At 46.6% G+C, this 18,699-nt stretch overlaps 1 protein-coding gene across 2 annotated transcripts in view; it reads right to left on the reverse strand.

Annotated features, from left to right (window-relative positions):
* The window catches only part of LOC136754483 (ubiquitin-associated and SH3 domain-containing protein B), a 48,418-nt gene that overhangs the window by 5,114 nt on the left and 24,605 nt on the right, over positions 1-18,699 (reverse strand). For both annotated transcript variants that reach the window (XM_066710522.1, XM_066710521.1), the window contains exons 2-11: positions 5,219-5,272; positions 4,662-4,848; positions 4,123-4,321; positions 3,686-3,855; positions 3,107-3,315; positions 2,565-2,697; positions 2,312-2,432; positions 1,545-1,667; positions 995-1,087; positions 386-530 (exon numbers count right to left, since the gene is read on the reverse strand). In XM_066710522.1, coding sequence (XP_066566619.1) covers positions 386-530; positions 995-1,087; positions 1,545-1,667; positions 2,312-2,432; positions 2,565-2,697; positions 3,107-3,315; positions 3,686-3,855; positions 4,123-4,321; positions 4,662-4,848; positions 5,219-5,272 — 1,434 coding nt within the window. The remainder of the gene's footprint in view (positions 1-385; positions 531-994; positions 1,088-1,544; positions 1,668-2,311; positions 2,433-2,564; positions 2,698-3,106; positions 3,316-3,685; positions 3,856-4,122; positions 4,322-4,661; positions 4,849-5,218; positions 5,273-18,699) is intronic.

Raw genomic sequence — 18,699 nt, forward strand, 5'->3', positions numbered from 1 at the left:
TTTCCTCTGGGGTGAACTTTATCAAATGTCCTGACAGCATCCCCAGTTTTCAAACTGGTTTCGGTTGCCATGGTATCCCATTTTTCTTTTGTGTCAACTCAATTCCCAATGTTGCCACAATGTCATTTGGTTAGCTGGGCCTCTACATCTTATGATTGAAAACACCGATAGGGTACAGCTCTGTACTCTGCGATTCCCAGGTGGCTCAGAGATTTGATTTGGTCAAATTTGTGCACATGCATTTTCCGAGTTGCGATATAATGCAGTTGAATTTATCAATGGGCTTCCTTCAGCATCAGCCACATGAAAATAAAAAATAAAAATACTGAAAAAAGTATGAAGAATATTTTAGGTGCGGTGCAGTGTGCCAGTGAGCCGCCCTCACCTGTACGTTGTGTCCACACTCAGATTGGCAGCAGCCAGATCGGTGGCAGGTATCCAGGCTGGCAGCGAGGTGCCGGACACCCACTTGGTCCACTCAAAAAGCCCCGGCTCCACGCGGATCTTCATCTTGCCCTCCTGCTGCAGCCCTGCAGGGGAGACATCAAAATAAAGCAACTAGAAATGACTGTGGGACAATCTGTCCTCTACTGGAGGCCAGTGTGTCATTGGGGCCCTGCGAATTTCTTTCCAACTGTATTGCAGTTTAATGCTACATACAAATTAGCCAGAGCTTAACGTGTTGGCTTCTTTATTATTACTTTTTGACTTGGAGTGGCTGTGGAGGTGCTGGCAAACAAACTGAAGAAATGTACTCTTGCAAAATGCAGGGCCCTATTTATTATTACTGAGTCTACTTGCTGTTGGCTTCCAGGTAGGAACTATTGTGTCAGCTGGGATCTTCAGATGAAAGGAAAGCCTAGAGAGTCTACTTTAATCAAAAGACAAAGGACTGTGATCATTGCATCGCTATGTTGATCTGGCGTGTGGCTTTCATGTGTAGAAATGACTGCAGGGCGGAGCCGGGGGTCGAGGGAGGAGGGTGTTACTGTACCTCGGAGGATGTTGTGGGCCGTCTGCACGCAGCGCAGCGAGGGAGAGCAGTACACAAAGTCGATCACCGTGTTACTCTCCAGCAGCGCCTCCCCTGTAACACACATACACACAGGTATATAAACATACATGCAAATACACATACATGCACATTTACACACACTAACGCATGTCCATACATGGAAATGCACACACATAAGCAGAGGGATTGATTTAAATGACTTAAAATACCCCAGATTACTTATTTTGTGTACAGTGACACTCTGTGTGCAAGAGTACAGGATCCATTCTCATCCCAATCTGACGACTTTAACTAGGAGGTTTTGGGCAACATAACTACAATTATCTAAGGATGCCTCTTGTGTTGGAAAACTCATGTATTTTCCACCAGCTCATTTCTCCATGAATTGTTGTGAAGTGATCCAAATAGACCGTAGGCTGAGCCAAGGATATTTCTATTGCAGAAGAAGGTCAGTTGCAATCCAGCTCATGTAGCTAAGCCGGCTTTTGTGGACGTCCGCCCCTCCCTTAAAGAAACAAACTCGTCTTACCCACGAGGCGGGCCTGCGTGGAGCCGAACACTGTGATGGGGGCGTCCTTGTCGTAGTCCCGGTAGCCTCCACTTCTGACTGGAAGGCTCGCCGGCATGTTCAGGTTTGTGCGAACGTACCGACCTGCCCACCACGTCACAGCACGACAACAACACAACAAAACACACTGGATAAATAAATACACAACGCGGCCACCTGGAGCAGGAAAATGCACATTTACTGTCTATTGGAATAGGGGAAAGACAATACCTGTATACACACACACACACACACACACACACACTTCTGAGCTTTCTCTGTATGACAATCTGTATTATGTCCCATTCGCCTGTTAAATGACTTCATCAGGCCTACATTGTATGTTTGTTCTTTTGTAACAGGCTTTTGTGACATATGTTTATTGTGTGGCAACTGTATGTCATTCTGGGTGAGGGAGGCTGCTAATACATCAATAAATAATAACTTTGTTTTTACTGAAAGAGAAAGGAGACACGCCACTGCAAAATTAAACCGCACGGAATTGCCCTTATACTATTGTGGTTTACTACAGCTCTCTGTAAATTCACTCTCTCTATAATGTCCTGTGCAACACGATTCTCAGTTTCTGTGAACCACAGTCCAGAGCAGGAGACACGGCGCAATGTTGCCAAAAAGTAATGTGGCTGGCTGGGCAGCTGCCTTCTTTCCCCTGTCCTACTGTATGGGATTTGTGCAGCTCAGACCCCCACAGGGCCAGCTCCCCCCTGCTCCGTGTCAACCTCTCCTACCTTTAACATCGAAGCACTGGGACAGCCAGTGTTTGCCGAACACCACGTCCATCCTCTCGCCGTGGCGACACACAAAGAGGCTGCGCTTGGGCAGCCGAGACTGGCTGTTAACCCTGAGGACCTGGAATTGTCAAAATCACAATTCACACCAGCATAATCAATGGCATTATCTTAATCACCATAATCGTAGAATATGACATTACAAATACTGATGGTCTGATACAACTACTTCTGATAAAAGACTGGGCTGTACCTGCATGGGGGGACAGATGACGCTGAGGGAGGGGGGCTCCCCGGGGCCGGGCTCGTCCAGCAGTCGGCTGTCCAGTCCGTCAAAGCCACCCCCGGCACCCGAGGGCGAGGCGCAGTTCAGGAATGAGTGGGACCTGTGTGTACAGAGACGGAGAGGACAGAGTGACTGTACTGCACTGAGCCACTTCGCCTACACACACACTCACAAACACTGCATTCCCTCAGGCATGTTAAATATTATTTACGTCTTTACACAAAGGGTAGTGGGGGTCTGGAACAAGCTGCTCCCCAGCTCACGGCCTCAGCAGATTCTGTGGGCCCCCTCCAGAAGAAACATATGAGCAAAAACTTTGGTGCGTGTGTGGGGGGGGGGGCGGGGGGGCGTTATCCAGGGTAATGTTAAGATGCACAACCACAACTGGAATTATCTGTTGGAATGTCTTATCTTGTTTATTGCATTATATATTGTGAGTGTAAGCCTGTGAGGGTCAGTTGTTGCAGGGGAGGGGGACGACGGGGACGACGGGGACGAGGGGGACTCACCCGTGAAAGACCCAAGTGTCACTCTCGTCGGCGCGGACGATGTAGTTTTCGGGCAGTAAGCCGGACAGCCCCGTGCTGAGTGAGGTCCCGTACACCCAGCCCTCGCTGGTGCTGCACTGCTCCACCGGGGACATGAAGATGAAGTCCCCGGGCACCAGCTCCAGCTCGTCCTCGTTCTGCGGTGCGTAGGGGTACATCACGCGCAGCGTCTGGGACACAGCAGGGAGGAGAGAAGCAAAGTCTTACACAACCACTCGCCAAGGGGTTGGGAATAAGTATAGAAGGTTACACGTTTCCAAAATGATTAGCTTTTATTAGGAAAGAAAACAAAAGCTTTTAAGTCTTGTGACCGCTTGATCTTTTCCGTCATTCGTACCGGTTTGTCAATTCGTGGAGCTACCGCTTGTATTCAGCAAATCACATTTGAATACAGCCGATCCGATTCTAACTGCCATTTCTTTCTGGTACTTTCCCCCTGTTGACCGTGAATTAAACCATTTGCTCGTAATTTAGATAACGAATTATGAGGAAAATAAATAGTTCGAGCCCAAAGCACTCTGAGGAGTCTGCTGGCCGTACCTCGTGATTGGCGAAGCGGATGTCGCGGGAGAAGAGCACAGCCAACCAATCGCAGCCCAGCGAGACGTCGATGCCCTTGGCCAACTTCTCCAGGGCGGCGAGGTGGTTGGTCTGGAAGTGGTAGGCCAGGGTAACGTGCAGCTGCTTCTTGTGCGGCTCCACATGGGCGTCTGGGGGGAGAGGCAGAGAGAGGCGGGGACTTAGTGAGCAGCCAGACCAGGGGATAAGAAAGAGGAGGAAGAGCACGCCTGGGATGACCTGAAACAACAAATCAGGAGGAGACGGCACTGAGCCACTGAGGGGAGGTGTTTGACACTGTGTGACACACTTGAGAGCAGCGGGGGTCTCTTGGAGATTAGGGCTGTCATCCCAGGACTTTACATAAGGAAGTGGCTGCTGCTCATTGGAAACACACAGACACACACACAGACACACACCTGCTTTGCTGGCAGCCTCAGTGGCGAAGTCAGCAGCAAATTTCTTGAGCACCTCGGCGCACTGCTCCTCCACGAACAGCCCGATGAAGTTGGAGGAGGTGTAGAGCTCCAGGGGCAGGGGGTTGGGGAAGCGGCCCCTCCACTGACACACCGTGGACTGCAGCGCCTCGCACAGAGCCTCCAGCTTACTGTCCGCACACTGCAACACAGCACAGTCACACACTGCGGCACAGTACGGCACAGTCACACACTGCGGCACGGCACAGTCACACACTACAGTACGTACGGCACACTCACACTCATACAGCACAATAACAATAATCTAATATACACGGACTTGTATTTCATAGTCAGTGTAACACAGGCGATGGCTTTGTGAAGGGCGCTATATTAAACACAGATGGATTACTGGATTGAAATTATAGGTGATACTCTAAAACAGCATGTCTTAAGGGGTTGCAGCCCTGTGTGCCGGTCAGTGTGCCATGTGTTCTGTGAGCCCCTGGCTGTGTTTGCTGGGGGTGGGGAGGCGCTCTCACCATGAAGAACTGGCACAGTGTGACATGGGGGAAGATGTTGTGGGCCTTGTTCTTGCCACAGGTGACCCGGGACTGCTGCCAGAAGTGGGAGAGCTGGTGCAGCAGGGGCCCGCTGGGCCGCAGGTACAGCACATACTCCCGGGGGAGGGGGTCATCCAAGAACGGGTCGTCCACGTGAGAAAACAGCCTGGAAACACACACACGGGTCTGAGCAGGGCTGGGAGACTGGTATATTGAGAGACTAGGCCATATGGACTCCCTGACATATTCAAAAAGTGCTACACTGACTCTGAACACGGTGTTCTTCAGATTACACGCATGAGTGTCTGTCAGAGGTTGAGGGAGATGGAGGGTGTATTCCCAACTCCAGCCACAAGCTGGGAGAAGGAGGGTGTATTCCCAACTCCAGCCACAAGGGGGAAGCATGACCACACAAAATCAGGCGTGAAACAGCCCCCTGTCTGGAAAGTGTCAGAGAGGGGATCCGTTTGGAGTTGCATCTGTTTGGTATCAGTTCATTTGGCGAGGGTGAGAGGTTATTGAGGATACACACTCACCAGTCACAGGCGGCCTGCACACTCCTGCCCCCCGTTGACACCAGGGCTTTCTGACTGCAGAGAGAGAGAGGGAGAGGGAGAGAGTCAAGACATTTGCATTCTGCTTTAAATACACCCACTGCACCGACTGCCCGTACAAGCAAAAGCCCTCTGGACACGTTGAGGCACAAGCACCACTGACTCACATCCCAAACCCCATAAGCCCCAGGCAAGGGCACAGAACCACAGCAGCCTGGGTTACGATTCAAAACAAGTCCCGATTGTCAGAGGGCGGACACGTGCACTGTACATGCAAAGCAATAATAAACAAAGAAGCGCTATATAGCTGGAAATGCATGGGTGGGTGATGCCTGGGCAAACCGGAAACCACGCAAATGTTCTGGACCCACAGAGCGCAGACACAACCATGCTGCCCTCACACAACGGGGTCCTCATGTCTCCCGTGGCTTTAACCTCTGTGAATTTCCTTTTTGTTGTCGTTTATTAAGGTGGGTGATGTTTCAGTTAATGAATAGTAATTGAATTAGCTCGGCCACATGCTGAGGGAATATCTGGCACACAAAAGTATATACCGTATATACATCCTTGTTTAAGTAAAAATACTAAATTGGTCCTGAAGAACTTGGTTCCCTCCAGCTATCATGACCAGAAAGCGTTGTTTATCAGTATTTATAAATGTAAAGGAGATCTATAAAAGCTGGGGGCTCTCCTGGAACAGAAGCAAGTTCAAGTGGTCAGTGTGCTAGTGGATAGACGATCAGCTCTTAGCTAAATCTGGCCTCACAGGTAGACCACACTGTTGAGGCCTGGAGAGCAGTCATTGCAGACCTTTATACACACACATACACACACACTAACAGATATGAGTCATTCAGAAAATGCAATTATCCAGAGACATGCAAAGTCAAGGTGTTCAGTGAAGCATGGTTTGATAGTTCCAGATGACAAAAGGCCCCCAAAACAGGATCTCACTTTTCATGTCTCAAAAGGAGAGTGAAAGGAGGTTTGGTCCAGTGCAGTTACTTGCTCAATCGGGGCTGCCTGGAACCCAGAGCCGCCAAATAAGAAACGTATTCTCCTAATCACTAAAACTGCCCAGCCTCTGTCTCGTGATCTTACACCAACACAGTCTAGGAACAACTAAAATCCCGATGAAAGGTTTCGAGAAGAGGGGGAAGAGGAAATGCAAAGGGGGAAGTGTGAGGGATGTTCAGAGACAAATATAGGAGGAAACGCTGCCTGAGGCCACTACTGTAGTGGGTCGATACAGTCCATGCGCAGCTGACTCAAAACAGCCAAGTCACACGCATGCTAATCTAGAGCGCTCTGTTCCCTGTTTTCGGTTGCGTTTCCCCGTCCTTCTCGGCTCTCGCTGAGCCCTTGCACACTGGGAAGAAATAAACAAAACACGGGCTTTGAACTGCTTTAATCAGCCTGCTAGAGCGAACGATATCGTATGCGGATCTGCGGGAAGCTGCCAGGCGACCAGAGGCAAAAGCTTATTAGAATTCAGAACCATGACACGGTGGAGCAGAGATTGCGGTCCGTTCTACCTCCACACTGTCACACGCGCCCTCACCCACTCCCACGCCAGGCCTCCCGAGGTAGGGAACAGTGAGCCGCCTCAGTTACATGCATGTTCTCACACACACACGCACATATACAGACGCACACAGGCACCGGGGCACTCTCGCCACCCCCAGCTCCACACTCACACGCACGCACACGAGCCGCAGTGCTCATCACAGCATCTAATTAATGCAGCTGTGGTTTCGCAAACTGTCCTCCCTGGATTAATTAGTGCAGAGAAGCAGCTCGTTAGCACAGGGCCGTCAAGAGAGGAGCCGTGGGCTGTGAGGGAGAGATCGATACACCCAGGAGAAATGAGCAGGGAGGGGGCATCAACTGGGCAATCCAAAATTAGGCAACAACAAGATGATTTTCGTTTTTTTAATTAATCAGGATTCGATGCTCCACATTTCCATGTACAGGTAGGGCATGCTTCAGTCAGACTCTAAATCAAGGATTCTGGGAGAGTCTAATCAGGGCCCTCCCGGGTCTAGTGCATGCTGGGAGTCTGCGTTCCCTCACTGACCAGTTATTCAACCTGGGAGATCTCAGCACGGCTGCCCACTGAAAATCGCAAATTATTAACAAGGCTTCAGTTCCGACAATAACTCGACACTGGCCCAACACCCCAAAGACCACTGCTGCAGCCATCTTGAAAGAGACTAATTAATTGTCAGGCTGTCATTTCAAATGTAAAATCGCCATGTTCTCGCATTCTCTCCCTTTCTGTAGACTCTCCCGAATCCGAGCGACTGATCGTTAAATCAAGTCGGCCTCATTTCCTGTGATCTTTGGGCCGGCTCTGGAGAGACAAACACAAGAGTTTCGGGCCTACAGCTCTGACCAGCTGCAGGATCTGGAATAGGCTCTGAGCCAACCCCAGCTGTTGGATATTTAATGTTTGTGGTCTTAATTTTGGGATTTTTCTATTTTTAATTTTATTCCACTGCTGACACTGACACGCAAAGTTGTTGTTTTTTGGTGAGGGGTTTTGCACAGTATAATTTTAATAACATCCCTATTTAAGCTGAACGGATCAGCCTTCAGTACCAGAACCATGTTAGTGAACTAGACTGCATTCATCCGCATTGAAAAAGTGCTTGAAATTTGACAGACGCTCAAGTCTCAGAGAGGACAAGTTTCCCTCTTGTTTTTTAAATAGACTAAGTCCTAATATGGTTTTTCAAGGGTGGTTACTCTATCGTTAGTGTGGTACATTTAAAACCAAATCAAGACAGACACATTTTCATGTAGTTTTCTTTTAATATTTTAAAATTCAGATTTAAGAAAAGGCAAGGAGAGAATCTAGAGAAATTGTCCCTACTTTAAGTTTGATGAATTCACAATTTTAATCCTTTAATGAGCCTTTGATGATGAAAAAGCTCTCTAGTGTTGTTCAGCCAGAGATAGATAGAGTTCGGTTACAGTAAGTTACGCAAATGAAAGACGGAAAGACCGACACAAGTAAAGTTGTCTCTGACCGAATCACAGGGAGGCCTAGAAGTCTAGAACGACAGTACTTCAACATTTAAGGGATGAGCATGCAAACTAAACAAACATGATGTTAAGTTTTACAAGGCCTAATTCTGTATCCTCCTCCCCCCCGCCTCTCACAAGCAGTGAAAGGGGCAAGGCCACACAAGCAAGCGGAGACAGCTGTCATAGGGTCAGACAAACAACATGCAACCTCCCTGCAGATAACACAAGAGACATTCATTCACATCGGAGGCCAAGAATGTACTTGCAGGCTCACATCACAAACACACCCACTTCCTCAGTCCTCCTCCACCCCGAATCCATTTCACAGTCACATCACAGTGTGAATGCGTTTCCGTTCGCCGTTACAGAAGCTGTCGCTGTTACCCGGAGAGCTCCCTTCCCATGATTCGAGATTCTCAATGGTTTTGTCTGTTCGTTTTTTATTTCTGTCGCTAAGACTTTCCACCCCACTGAGACAGTTTCCAAGCTGGTGGGTGCTGAGAAGTACAGTGTCTGGCACGCCCCCCCACCTCCCACACACGCTTGATCACATACACAGAGATGCAGCCACACGTTCACAGACATATGTGAACCTGGCCCAAACACAGGACATTCAGTCCCTCCCTCACACAGACATCCAAACTTGAGCACAACCTGATATCCAATTAACCCAGTTTGACCATCCACGAAGACAGGGATACTTCTTCCACTTTAATACTACTCAATTACTGTTCCGACTTTTTTTCATTATCTCTCTGGTGCAATAACCACGTGCTGGAAACTGGAACTCTTCACTCTCTTACCTACTAAATTATTTATTCCTTCTTGCAGTAAGTGGAACAGCTAATCTCCATAGAGCTGAGCAGGGAGCACATATAAAGCCTGAATGTTTAGGCTATTTATACAATACAGTTTGCCACATAGCAGAACAAATTATGTTAATTTCATTGTGGAAATGTGGGGTGAGATTGTCAATTTGGTGCATTTCGGGTTTTGACAAATAAAAAAAGAAAACTGCTGTAAAATCAGTTTCCCCCCGAGCACCGTCCTTAACGTCCTCTGACGGTCACACAGTAACATGGTAACATTGCATTTCAATACATATCAGGTCTGTTCTGTTGCATGCGTCCTGCATGGGCCTGTCCTGTTACATTTGGCCACACCATGTGTAAAAACCCCAGGAAGTCACACCATCTACTGCGAAACATCTAGGATTCCAATAAAACTAGCCAACCGCCACTGTACAGAATCACCCAGCCAATCGGAAAGTGTGTCCCCTGCTCGGTTTAACGCTCATCTGAACTCGGCAGTGGCAGCAACATCACGGCTCCCCTCGGTCACAAACACACAGCTGGTGGAAACCTTCCAAGACATGACATGCTAAGCCTATTAAGACCAATACAGATCAAAGCCACACTAAACGCATTACACTGCCAGTAGAGTGATGACAGATCAGTGTTTCAACTACCAATAACTGTTTAGTACTTAAAGACCTGGGGATTTCACCCAGAGGAGGATTTCCCCTTTTCCCGGCCAAGCATCCCTCATCCTATATTTATCAAACTATCTATCTGTGCACACACCTGATTTTATAACCGAGCTTGGCAAACGTCCTGCACTAGTCAAGGGCATTTCTTATAGAGGTTTCTGCAATATTTCTATAGAGATTGAAATGCTCTGACTTCCTGCCCCGTGCTCCAGGTTAGGACACAGTGAATGGAGACGGTGGGAGATTGGACACCCATTTGCCTGCAAAATACATATCTTATACCCGGGAGGGGAGGTAAAAGTGTGTCCCAATCCTGCAGCTCACTACCCGTCAGCTCCACAGCGCAGCCGCTTGGATGATATGATGTTCTTTCTGCATGGTTTTGTGAAGCCACTCTGGGCTACGTGACAGTTGCATTATGGGCAAATAGTCCCAGTTCAGTGTCCGAGTCCGTGGGCGCTGTGCAAGGCAACGAGCCTGGGTCTGGGGGCGAGACAGCCATGCAACACAAATGCTCATGGTTCTCGTAAACGACACGAGGTTAGCCAGAAAAGGGGGCATTTCTCCTGCCCACAAGCGCCTTCCCCCCCAACGTGGGGACACTCTTATTCAGCTGACCATCTGCTCTCCAGCTGATGGGAGTCTCTCTGGGGTTTTCTGGTTTTCCTGTCTGCAACATATTAAGTGCCGAAGGGGAAACTCTGTGCAGCGTGACGGGGCGTTTCGCTATGAAAGCGGCCGACACTGTGCTTGTTGCGCTGCTCTTGGGCACTTCCCCCGCCTCCCCCGAGTGAAAGCGCAGATGAGCGAACCCACGCAGCGAGATGGCGAGCTGGCCGGTGCAGGGGGAGGCTGTGGCACGCAGAAGAGCCAGCCCCGGCACTACCGGACTCAAGAGTCCTTTTCTGTGCTTCATCTTCTGAATGCTGAAATTAACTCACTGACTCAATCAATGCGCGCACAAGGAGGTGTCTTGCATATGTATATTGCTTGTTTGTTTGTTTGTTCGTTTGTTCGTTTATGTTTGAGTAGGGGAGGTGCAGTTTTACAGATTTTCTTGAAGGCCGCACACACTCACTCTAACCCAGATCCTGAGAGAGGGAGGCGGCCTACTTCCTGAGGACGAGGAATAATCCACGCTTCCTAATTATCAGATGTTAATCATGGCAGATGGAAGGCAAGGTGACTTGTCTGACTGCCACTTTTCCCCAGGTGCTATAAATGTAGTTCAAGGTCAAGGACAACAGTGGAAGGTGGTGGGGGGGGGTAGTCTGGAAGAGGACTCTAACATCTTTTGATCACACTGTGAACATGACTGCCACTATTTTTTGTGACAATCTGGACAATGGTTTACTGCCAGTATTTACAGAGTGGGGCCGAGTGCACCACAATGGCACACAACACAACTCATTCGGAGCAGAACAACTCGAGGAGAACAGGGTGGTAAATTAGTCTAATTGCTTGCTCAGAGGCCCGACCTCAGTCCCATACCTAGAACACCTCTGGGAGGAACAGGCAGACGGACACAGGGAGGTATTTATTCTGTCCGTCTGCCCAAAGGAACACAGCATTCATTAAAGCCAAGCTTAGAAATACACCAAATGACTACAATCTAGGCCAGCTGCTGTTCTTGCTTGTTTCTGGAAACCTCGAACAGTGCCAATGTGGAAAAGGCAGCCCCTGCTGTGGTAAGTAAACGCTGCAATGGCCCATTCTGCAGGGCAATGCCATTCTGTGCTTCTCTCTGCATACCTGTCGCCCAGACCGCCAATCTCCCAGCATGCACCGCTCACCCTTGCCACTCGAGGCTTCACCGTTTCGTTTCTCACATCCTACTTTCTGCGGAATCCCCGGGTCCACCTGCTCGGCTCCCGTTATGACTCGGCGGTGGCCGAAAACGAGCGTTTCCATCCAGGAGAGGAAGTGCCATGGGGAAGTAAATCAATGTGACACACCGCCAGCTGTGGGTGGAGGGTGGAGGGGTTGGTTGGTTAGAACATCACTAATTCCGCCAGTTATTAATTACTGTCCTTTTCTTGCAACTTTTTCCTCAACATTTTGTTTGTTTTTCTTTTATGCACATGTTCAGTTATTTTGAATTTAATCACTTTGAGATTTTAATTTTTTTTAAGTGATTTTAGTAATTGATTTAAAAAAAAAATTTAATCACAAGAATTAAAATTTTGAATGTTTTTATTTGTAAAATGTAAAATACTTCAAACAATAAAACAGTATTTTTCCTCAACATATCTCCCCCTGCTGGAGCCCGAGTCCAAGATCTTTTAACCCTTTTTATGAATGATTGTTTTTTAAAATGACTTTTAAAAATGAATTTGAACTGTTTTTAAAGATTTAGTTGTTTTTAAAGCACTAGTTGTTTTGGAGTTTTTTGGTTAGTTTTGTTTTATTTCTTTGTCAAATACATTGACCGTTTTGGATTTAATTTTAAATGCATCGGACCGTTTTGGTTTGTTTTTTATTTTATCATTTTAATTGTTTTTTTATTTGTCCGGTGCATTTTCAGTTATTTTCAATGTATTTGACTCTTTTGTTGGTAGCATTTAGCTTTAATCACATTTGTTTTGTTTAAGCACATGTTTATTGAAGTTCAGTATTTATTTTATGTTAAATCACTAAGATTTTAAAAAATTTAAGTGATTTTAAGAATTGATTTTAATTTTTTTTAATCATGAGTATTAAAATTTGAATGAATGTTTTTATTTTTTAAATGTAAAATACTTTTACCAATAAAATAGTATTTATCTTGTCTTTTAAAAAATGACTTTTAAAAATGAATTTTAACTTTTTAAAGATTTAGTTGTTTTTAAAGCACTAGTTGTTTGGTTTTTTTTTTGGTTAGCTTTGTTCTATTTTTTGGTCAAATACATTGACCGTTTGGATTTAATTTTAAATGCATCGGACCATTTTGGTTTGTTTTTTATTTTTATCATTTTAATTGTTTTCAGTTATTTTCAATGTATTTGACTTTTTTTTGTTGGTAGCAGTTTGCTTTAATCACGTTTGTTTTGTTGTTTTGTGCACTTGTTTATTTGAAGTTCATGTATTCTGTTTATGTTAAATCACTAAGATTTAAAAAATTAAGTGATTTTAAGAATTGATTTAAAAAAAATTAATCATGAGTATTAAAATTTGTATGAATGTTTTTATTTTTGAAATGTAAAATACTTATACCAATAAAATAGTATTTTTCCTTTATCCGAGACAGAATCCGATCTCGTCAGCTTCCCCAGCAGTGTGCAAAGCATCCCTTCAGCACCTGCACACTTGCCAAGGAATGCGACCCCTTCCATCGCTTGCATAACAGGAGGCAAGAGGAGGGATCAGTCCATGAGGTAAGGGGACGGGGAAGCTTGCCGTCTATATGTCTCTTTAGCTGTCCTTGTTTATTCTCTACATTGTTGTGATTATCATATTATCTATTCACTCACTTCCTCATTCACTCTCCCATGGACATATTTTTACTTTCATGATTATTATTAGTATTATTTAATACATGTAATATGAAATCAGCACTTATTATTTTCTTCTTACGCCAGCGAAGCTCTGAAACGGGCAGCCATCACAGTCAGCTCATACACGTCCGGTCAACCCAGCAGTGCTGGAGCATTATGGGTAGGGCTGACAAGGCTCTCACTGATGGCTTTTGTATACAGCGTTTCTGTTGTTGTGGTTTGTGTTTAACTGTTGAAGTTATCGATCACAAACTCCCGCCCAAGAAAACAGGAACAGGGAACCCATATGGAAAAGGCACATCTCATATGTAACACAAATATATGTACATCTAAATTATATAAATAAGATATTTACAATACAATCTAAATATATACTATAAATATGCGAGTCACTGACATCGCTGTGGCGCTCAGGTGCTTAATGAGTCACAGGAGTGGGCTGTTGCTCGGTCAGGGCATAGGAAACTCACTCTTCTGGCCAACTCAGTACTGCCAGTGCTACATTACAAACTAGTCCCAGTCATGGTTTTCGCACCAGTGCAGAACCAGCGATGTCTAGACTATAGGCCTCGACTGGACAGGCCACACCAACGTCCCGATTACGTACACCGGTTATTCAGACTATTTCCACAGGGAGGACGCATATCCAGAACAAGACAGGCCAGAGAGCTGCGACCAGGGGGCCTGACATGTAAAATTGGTGTCACACACGAGGCAGGGTCAGAAGTTTGCCTGCTCTTTTTTGGAGATAATGCGATTATTTAATGTATGTGGCTAATAATGCCCCGATTCACACAGAGCAACAAGGAGGAGACAGTGAAAAAAAAAAAAAAAAAAACGTTCTGCAAATTTAACAAAGTCACATTCCAAGGCTATCGTGCGATTACGAAGCACATTCGGCACATTGTGTTCTACCACCAGCCATGAGGCATCCGCTGACGAGTACATAACAGCGCGGTGAAGACATAACCTGGGCCCTACCTTGCCCCTCAGCTCACTCATCTTCTATAAGCGGGTTGCGGTGGATTCAGTTTTTCTACAGCCCACATCTTGGGATGTCCATCAACCTTCTCTGAATGCGTCAGCAATTTCCCCTGTTCTCCTGCTGTTGCATTGCTAAATGAATTCACTAACTATGTACTTTCTTAATTGCGCATTGACATTTTCTGTTCCCAATCTCTCTCCTGAGGTAATACCTTTTGCAGACGCTGGGGGGGGGGGGGGGGGGGCTGGGGTTAAGCAGCCTGCGCACCCACAAAAAGTGCTCCTACCTCCCCTCATCTGACTTCCTTTCTTTGCACAACCCCCGGACACTTCGTTCTCTCAGGCGTCAGGTCGGGAAAATCTGAACCCGGAACCAATGAGAGGGGAAAAGCCGTCCAAACCAGCAGAATTGCAGCCAGCCCTGACCAACCCGCCCCCCCCGCCACCCTTTCCCCACTTCTGCTTTGGCCGTCCCCCACCTCACCTCAAGTCTGCCATTGTTCTGCCCACACTTTGTTTACCCCACATGCGCAAACCCACACTGACTCACTTCCCTTGTGCTCCAAAACAGACACCACCGCACAATGGCCCCTATTGAGGGATGCAGCTGAACTCCGTTTAACGCCAATTGCGCTTGGCCAAATAATCTGATTACGTGGCCGGGCTCGCTCGCCCCATTAACTCCTGTGCTGCCGGGGTGGCCCGTGGGGGAGGCAGTGAGTGAGGGGTTAAAGCTCCACGCTGAAGAAGGTTGTGCGTTGAAAAAGCGTGGCAGGAGACGGTCTGAGAGAGAGGAAGAGTCATGGCTTCTGATGGCGATGCCAGGGCAAACCCAAAGACTGAGCGCTTCAGTGCAGTTGCCCCACGGTCCCAGAGGGCATCAGTAGATAACTTTGTGGGTGGGGCCCTGTGACCACCACTCTTTTCCAGGGTGCCCCCATCAGAAAGCCCCTCACTGTACAGCAGCGATAGACTGATTTCTCGGTGCTCTGCGGATCCCCCAAGGGTAAGCATGCCCCGTCCCTTTGCTAAAAGGAGACAACACAAGTGGCTCACTTTAAAAAAACGACACACCACCACGAAACCCTACTGCTGAGTTTGCTTAACGCCGAAGTGAAATGGGTTTTTCAGGGTTTGAAATATGGTTTGGGTTTGTTTGTGTTTTTTGTATGCCTTCACAAATCAAACTGATTAAAAAAACATTTAAAAAGCCAATGCAACATACACAAATTCACGTATAAATAAATAAATATATAAAAGCACATATAAATACAATCACACACACTGCATGATTCTCTTCATGCACAGAGCCACACAGTGCTGCTACTGAACAGCTTGAGTGCGAACGAGGTCCTTCAATACTGCGCTACACGCACGAGAAAGAGACGCCTTTCGTTTGAACACAGGATTTACAGACGCAACTTTGCCGACAAATCTTTGGGAATCTCTCTAATGTGGCCCCTGAAAGTCAACAGATACCCATGTCTTCCTGGCCAAGCTGACATTTGTGCATTTGAGAAGTGCGGAGCATCTCATGGCAGTCACAGCTCCTCTAAGCCCATAATCAGAAAGGAACACAAAAATAAAAATAAACACCAATACGCCATAAAATTGCGCAATTGGGTGTTCACCTCCCCAATAGTGTGATCTTTTTCACAACAATTCTGGGGACTGTTTGAGTGTGGTGGAAAATAAGAAAGAAAAAGCTTCACCCAGGTTTAGCACAACCTCACTGCCGCCCACACTGCACCCCCCAGCCACACACATGCACACACGCATGCACACACACACAAAGATCATGTTTCTCTGTGAGAGAGGAAGTGAGGCCACATGGCACATATCACAACACAGCTCACTCCACACACAATAATGAGGCACACGTTGCCAAGCAGACCCTAGGTGGGTTTGCTGGTTTTTAATAAGAAGCTTTCTTTAAAAAACAACAACTAATAAACCAACTATTTCTGATAGCACAGCACCTTTACAGATATGATCTAGAGGGCTGTGCTGCAAGAAGAAACCAAATGAGAGTGTTACTGGGGTTATGAGAGCAGAGACAGCAGTAATATTAATTATCATCTTGATCGCAGCTAGCTCGGGCTTTGAGAGCGATTGCAAATGCTGATCAAGAGACGAAACCTAGGGCTGTGATCATTCTGGCGCAAACACAGCTCTCTCCTTGCAGTGAAGTCGAAACTTTGCTGCCTGACCTTTTCCCAATTGCTCTCTGGCCGGGGGTTTGTCTCGCTAACCACAGCCTTGAGTGAAAAGAAAAGGCCTCATTACGTGCCCAGAGCACAGTGCGCCCCGTAGGCCTGACACCTGCGCAAAAATGTGAAATAATTACCCACTGTACATCCTGTGTCTGCATAAAACACTTGGACAAGAGGCACACCAGATCATGCAAATCTGCTCTCTTCCCACCTGCACCCCCTGGGCCTTGTCAATCACAGCAACCCTCAGCCCGCGTTGGCCCCCGGGGCAAAGGACTCTGGGATTTAGCCCTTCTTCCATGCCGTGTGCTTGGAGATTCAAACAGAGTTACACCCGTGACCGGATAAGGCTCCCTCCCCCGCCAGTGCCTAACTCTCAAAAGCACCCCCCACCCACCTCCTGACACACACACACACACACACACACACACACACACACACTCGATTTGTCAATCACCCTCGTTCTGTTGCGGCCAAGGGAGAGGGAGGCTATTTTTAGGTCAGACAAAAACAAAGCAAAAGACAGCTCTGTGATCTGGCTGACATTAAAGACCGACCCTTCGAGCAGCAGATACAGGGAGGCAGAGAGAGAACGCTATTCTTCCAAAACAGTACTTTGATTGTGTGTTATTTTAATTTGCCTTCTTCTTAATTAATTTTATTCCCAGACCGCCCCCCTTCTCCGTGTCTACATTCATGTTTCCTCCCAATCTGATCAACAAGAATAGTGGTTGCAGGGGCTGTTGAACTAAATATGCCGGAAAAAGTCATTTCCATTAGCGCTCTGACTATATTTAGGTATCAAAAATGCTGAAAGCGGATGACAACAATCAGAGCAAACCCACAATGCCCCACTAAAACAAATTATTTCAGACAGGGGTGTCGTTTGTTTCTTGTCCCAGACCAGCTCTTGCCTCTCGAATTAATTTCTATTAAAGGATCAACTGAATTAATTTCACATTTCTCTGCAGACTGATGTTCTGTGGGTATTTTCAGCAGTAAACGTACTGTAACAATCAGCTGTGAAACTAGACTGTGAAAGGAGTAGATAGACCTCCCTCTAAAATAAGAACATTCAATTAAATACTGAGAGTCTGGCCCCCTGAGTATGAGCGTCTCTGCTTCCAAGGAACTACTTTCTCACACATGCGGTGGAACCTGGATGACCCACTGAGCCAACGAATGAGGAACCAGAGCCAAACAAAGTGGCATTACTGTGGTCAGGGCAGGGCCGATATCAAACCGCTGTCTTGGGAGACTGACACACAGGAGGTTGAGTCCCTTTGCTTTTATTTTTATTTTTTATCTTTATTTCATTTCAAATCTCCTATACCCATCAAAGTTGGCCTAGTCCTTCACTACTTTTTTCACACTGCAACCACCCCACCCCCCCGCCAGGCAGCTCTCAGCCAATCGTGTGCTGCCCTCCAGGAACTCGAGACGTCCGTGGCTCTTATCTGCTGTGTGGCAGTGATGCCTCTCCGACAGGCCACCAAGACACGTATTGCACACACGCCCATGTTCTGTTTATAAAACATCTCGGAAAAAAATGTACTTCCTCTTTTCTTTTCTTTTTTCTAGCCAAAACTACACTTGCTGACTTTTCATTTTCGGTCTCTTTCTTTCCTCCTTCTGAGACAAATAAACGAACACCAAAATCCTGTTTCTAGATCTCTGCCCACCTGTGTTTGTCCTGTTACCGTGGTCAGTGTAAACGTGTCTCTGAGTCTGTCCACTGTCCCCCCTATAAACTGCCATCATCGAGGAAACTGCATTACATCACTGAGGAAGTTGGGAAACTTCATTCTTACCTCCACAACTTAACTGTTCAAGCCTATTGCACTGTAACCCTGGACTACTGTTATTGTCTAGCAATGTATAACTGCTACAGTTCTAGATGGACAGATTTGAGAGCACAGCAAAGTGCAGAACTGGAAAATAATAAATCAGTTGATGGTGGAATTGAACAACCCAACCCTGCAAATAATTTGTTTTCACCTGATTATGATTATTTAACATCTATACCTATATAACTATTTTTTAGATCGAATAAGGAGTATTATTATTATTGAATTCATCATCACCTCCATCAATGGAATAGATTTATTTTTACACCTGGCCAAGAGTCAGTTTTCAAAACGCAGGTCCTCCCTCTGCTTCTTCTCCGCTGAGTGTTTTTTGTTTTACACCTCTTGAGAGACACAACCGCAGAAAAAGCGACAGGAAGCAATCTCTCACTAACTCATCCACAAACCTGAGGAAACGTGCATTGTT

The sequence above is a fragment of the Amia ocellicauda genome, chromosome 1, assembly GCF_036373705.1.
Source record: "Amia ocellicauda isolate fAmiCal2 chromosome 1, fAmiCal2.hap1, whole genome shotgun sequence".
Taxonomy (NCBI): Eukaryota; Metazoa; Chordata; class Actinopteri; order Amiiformes; family Amiidae; genus Amia; species Amia ocellicauda.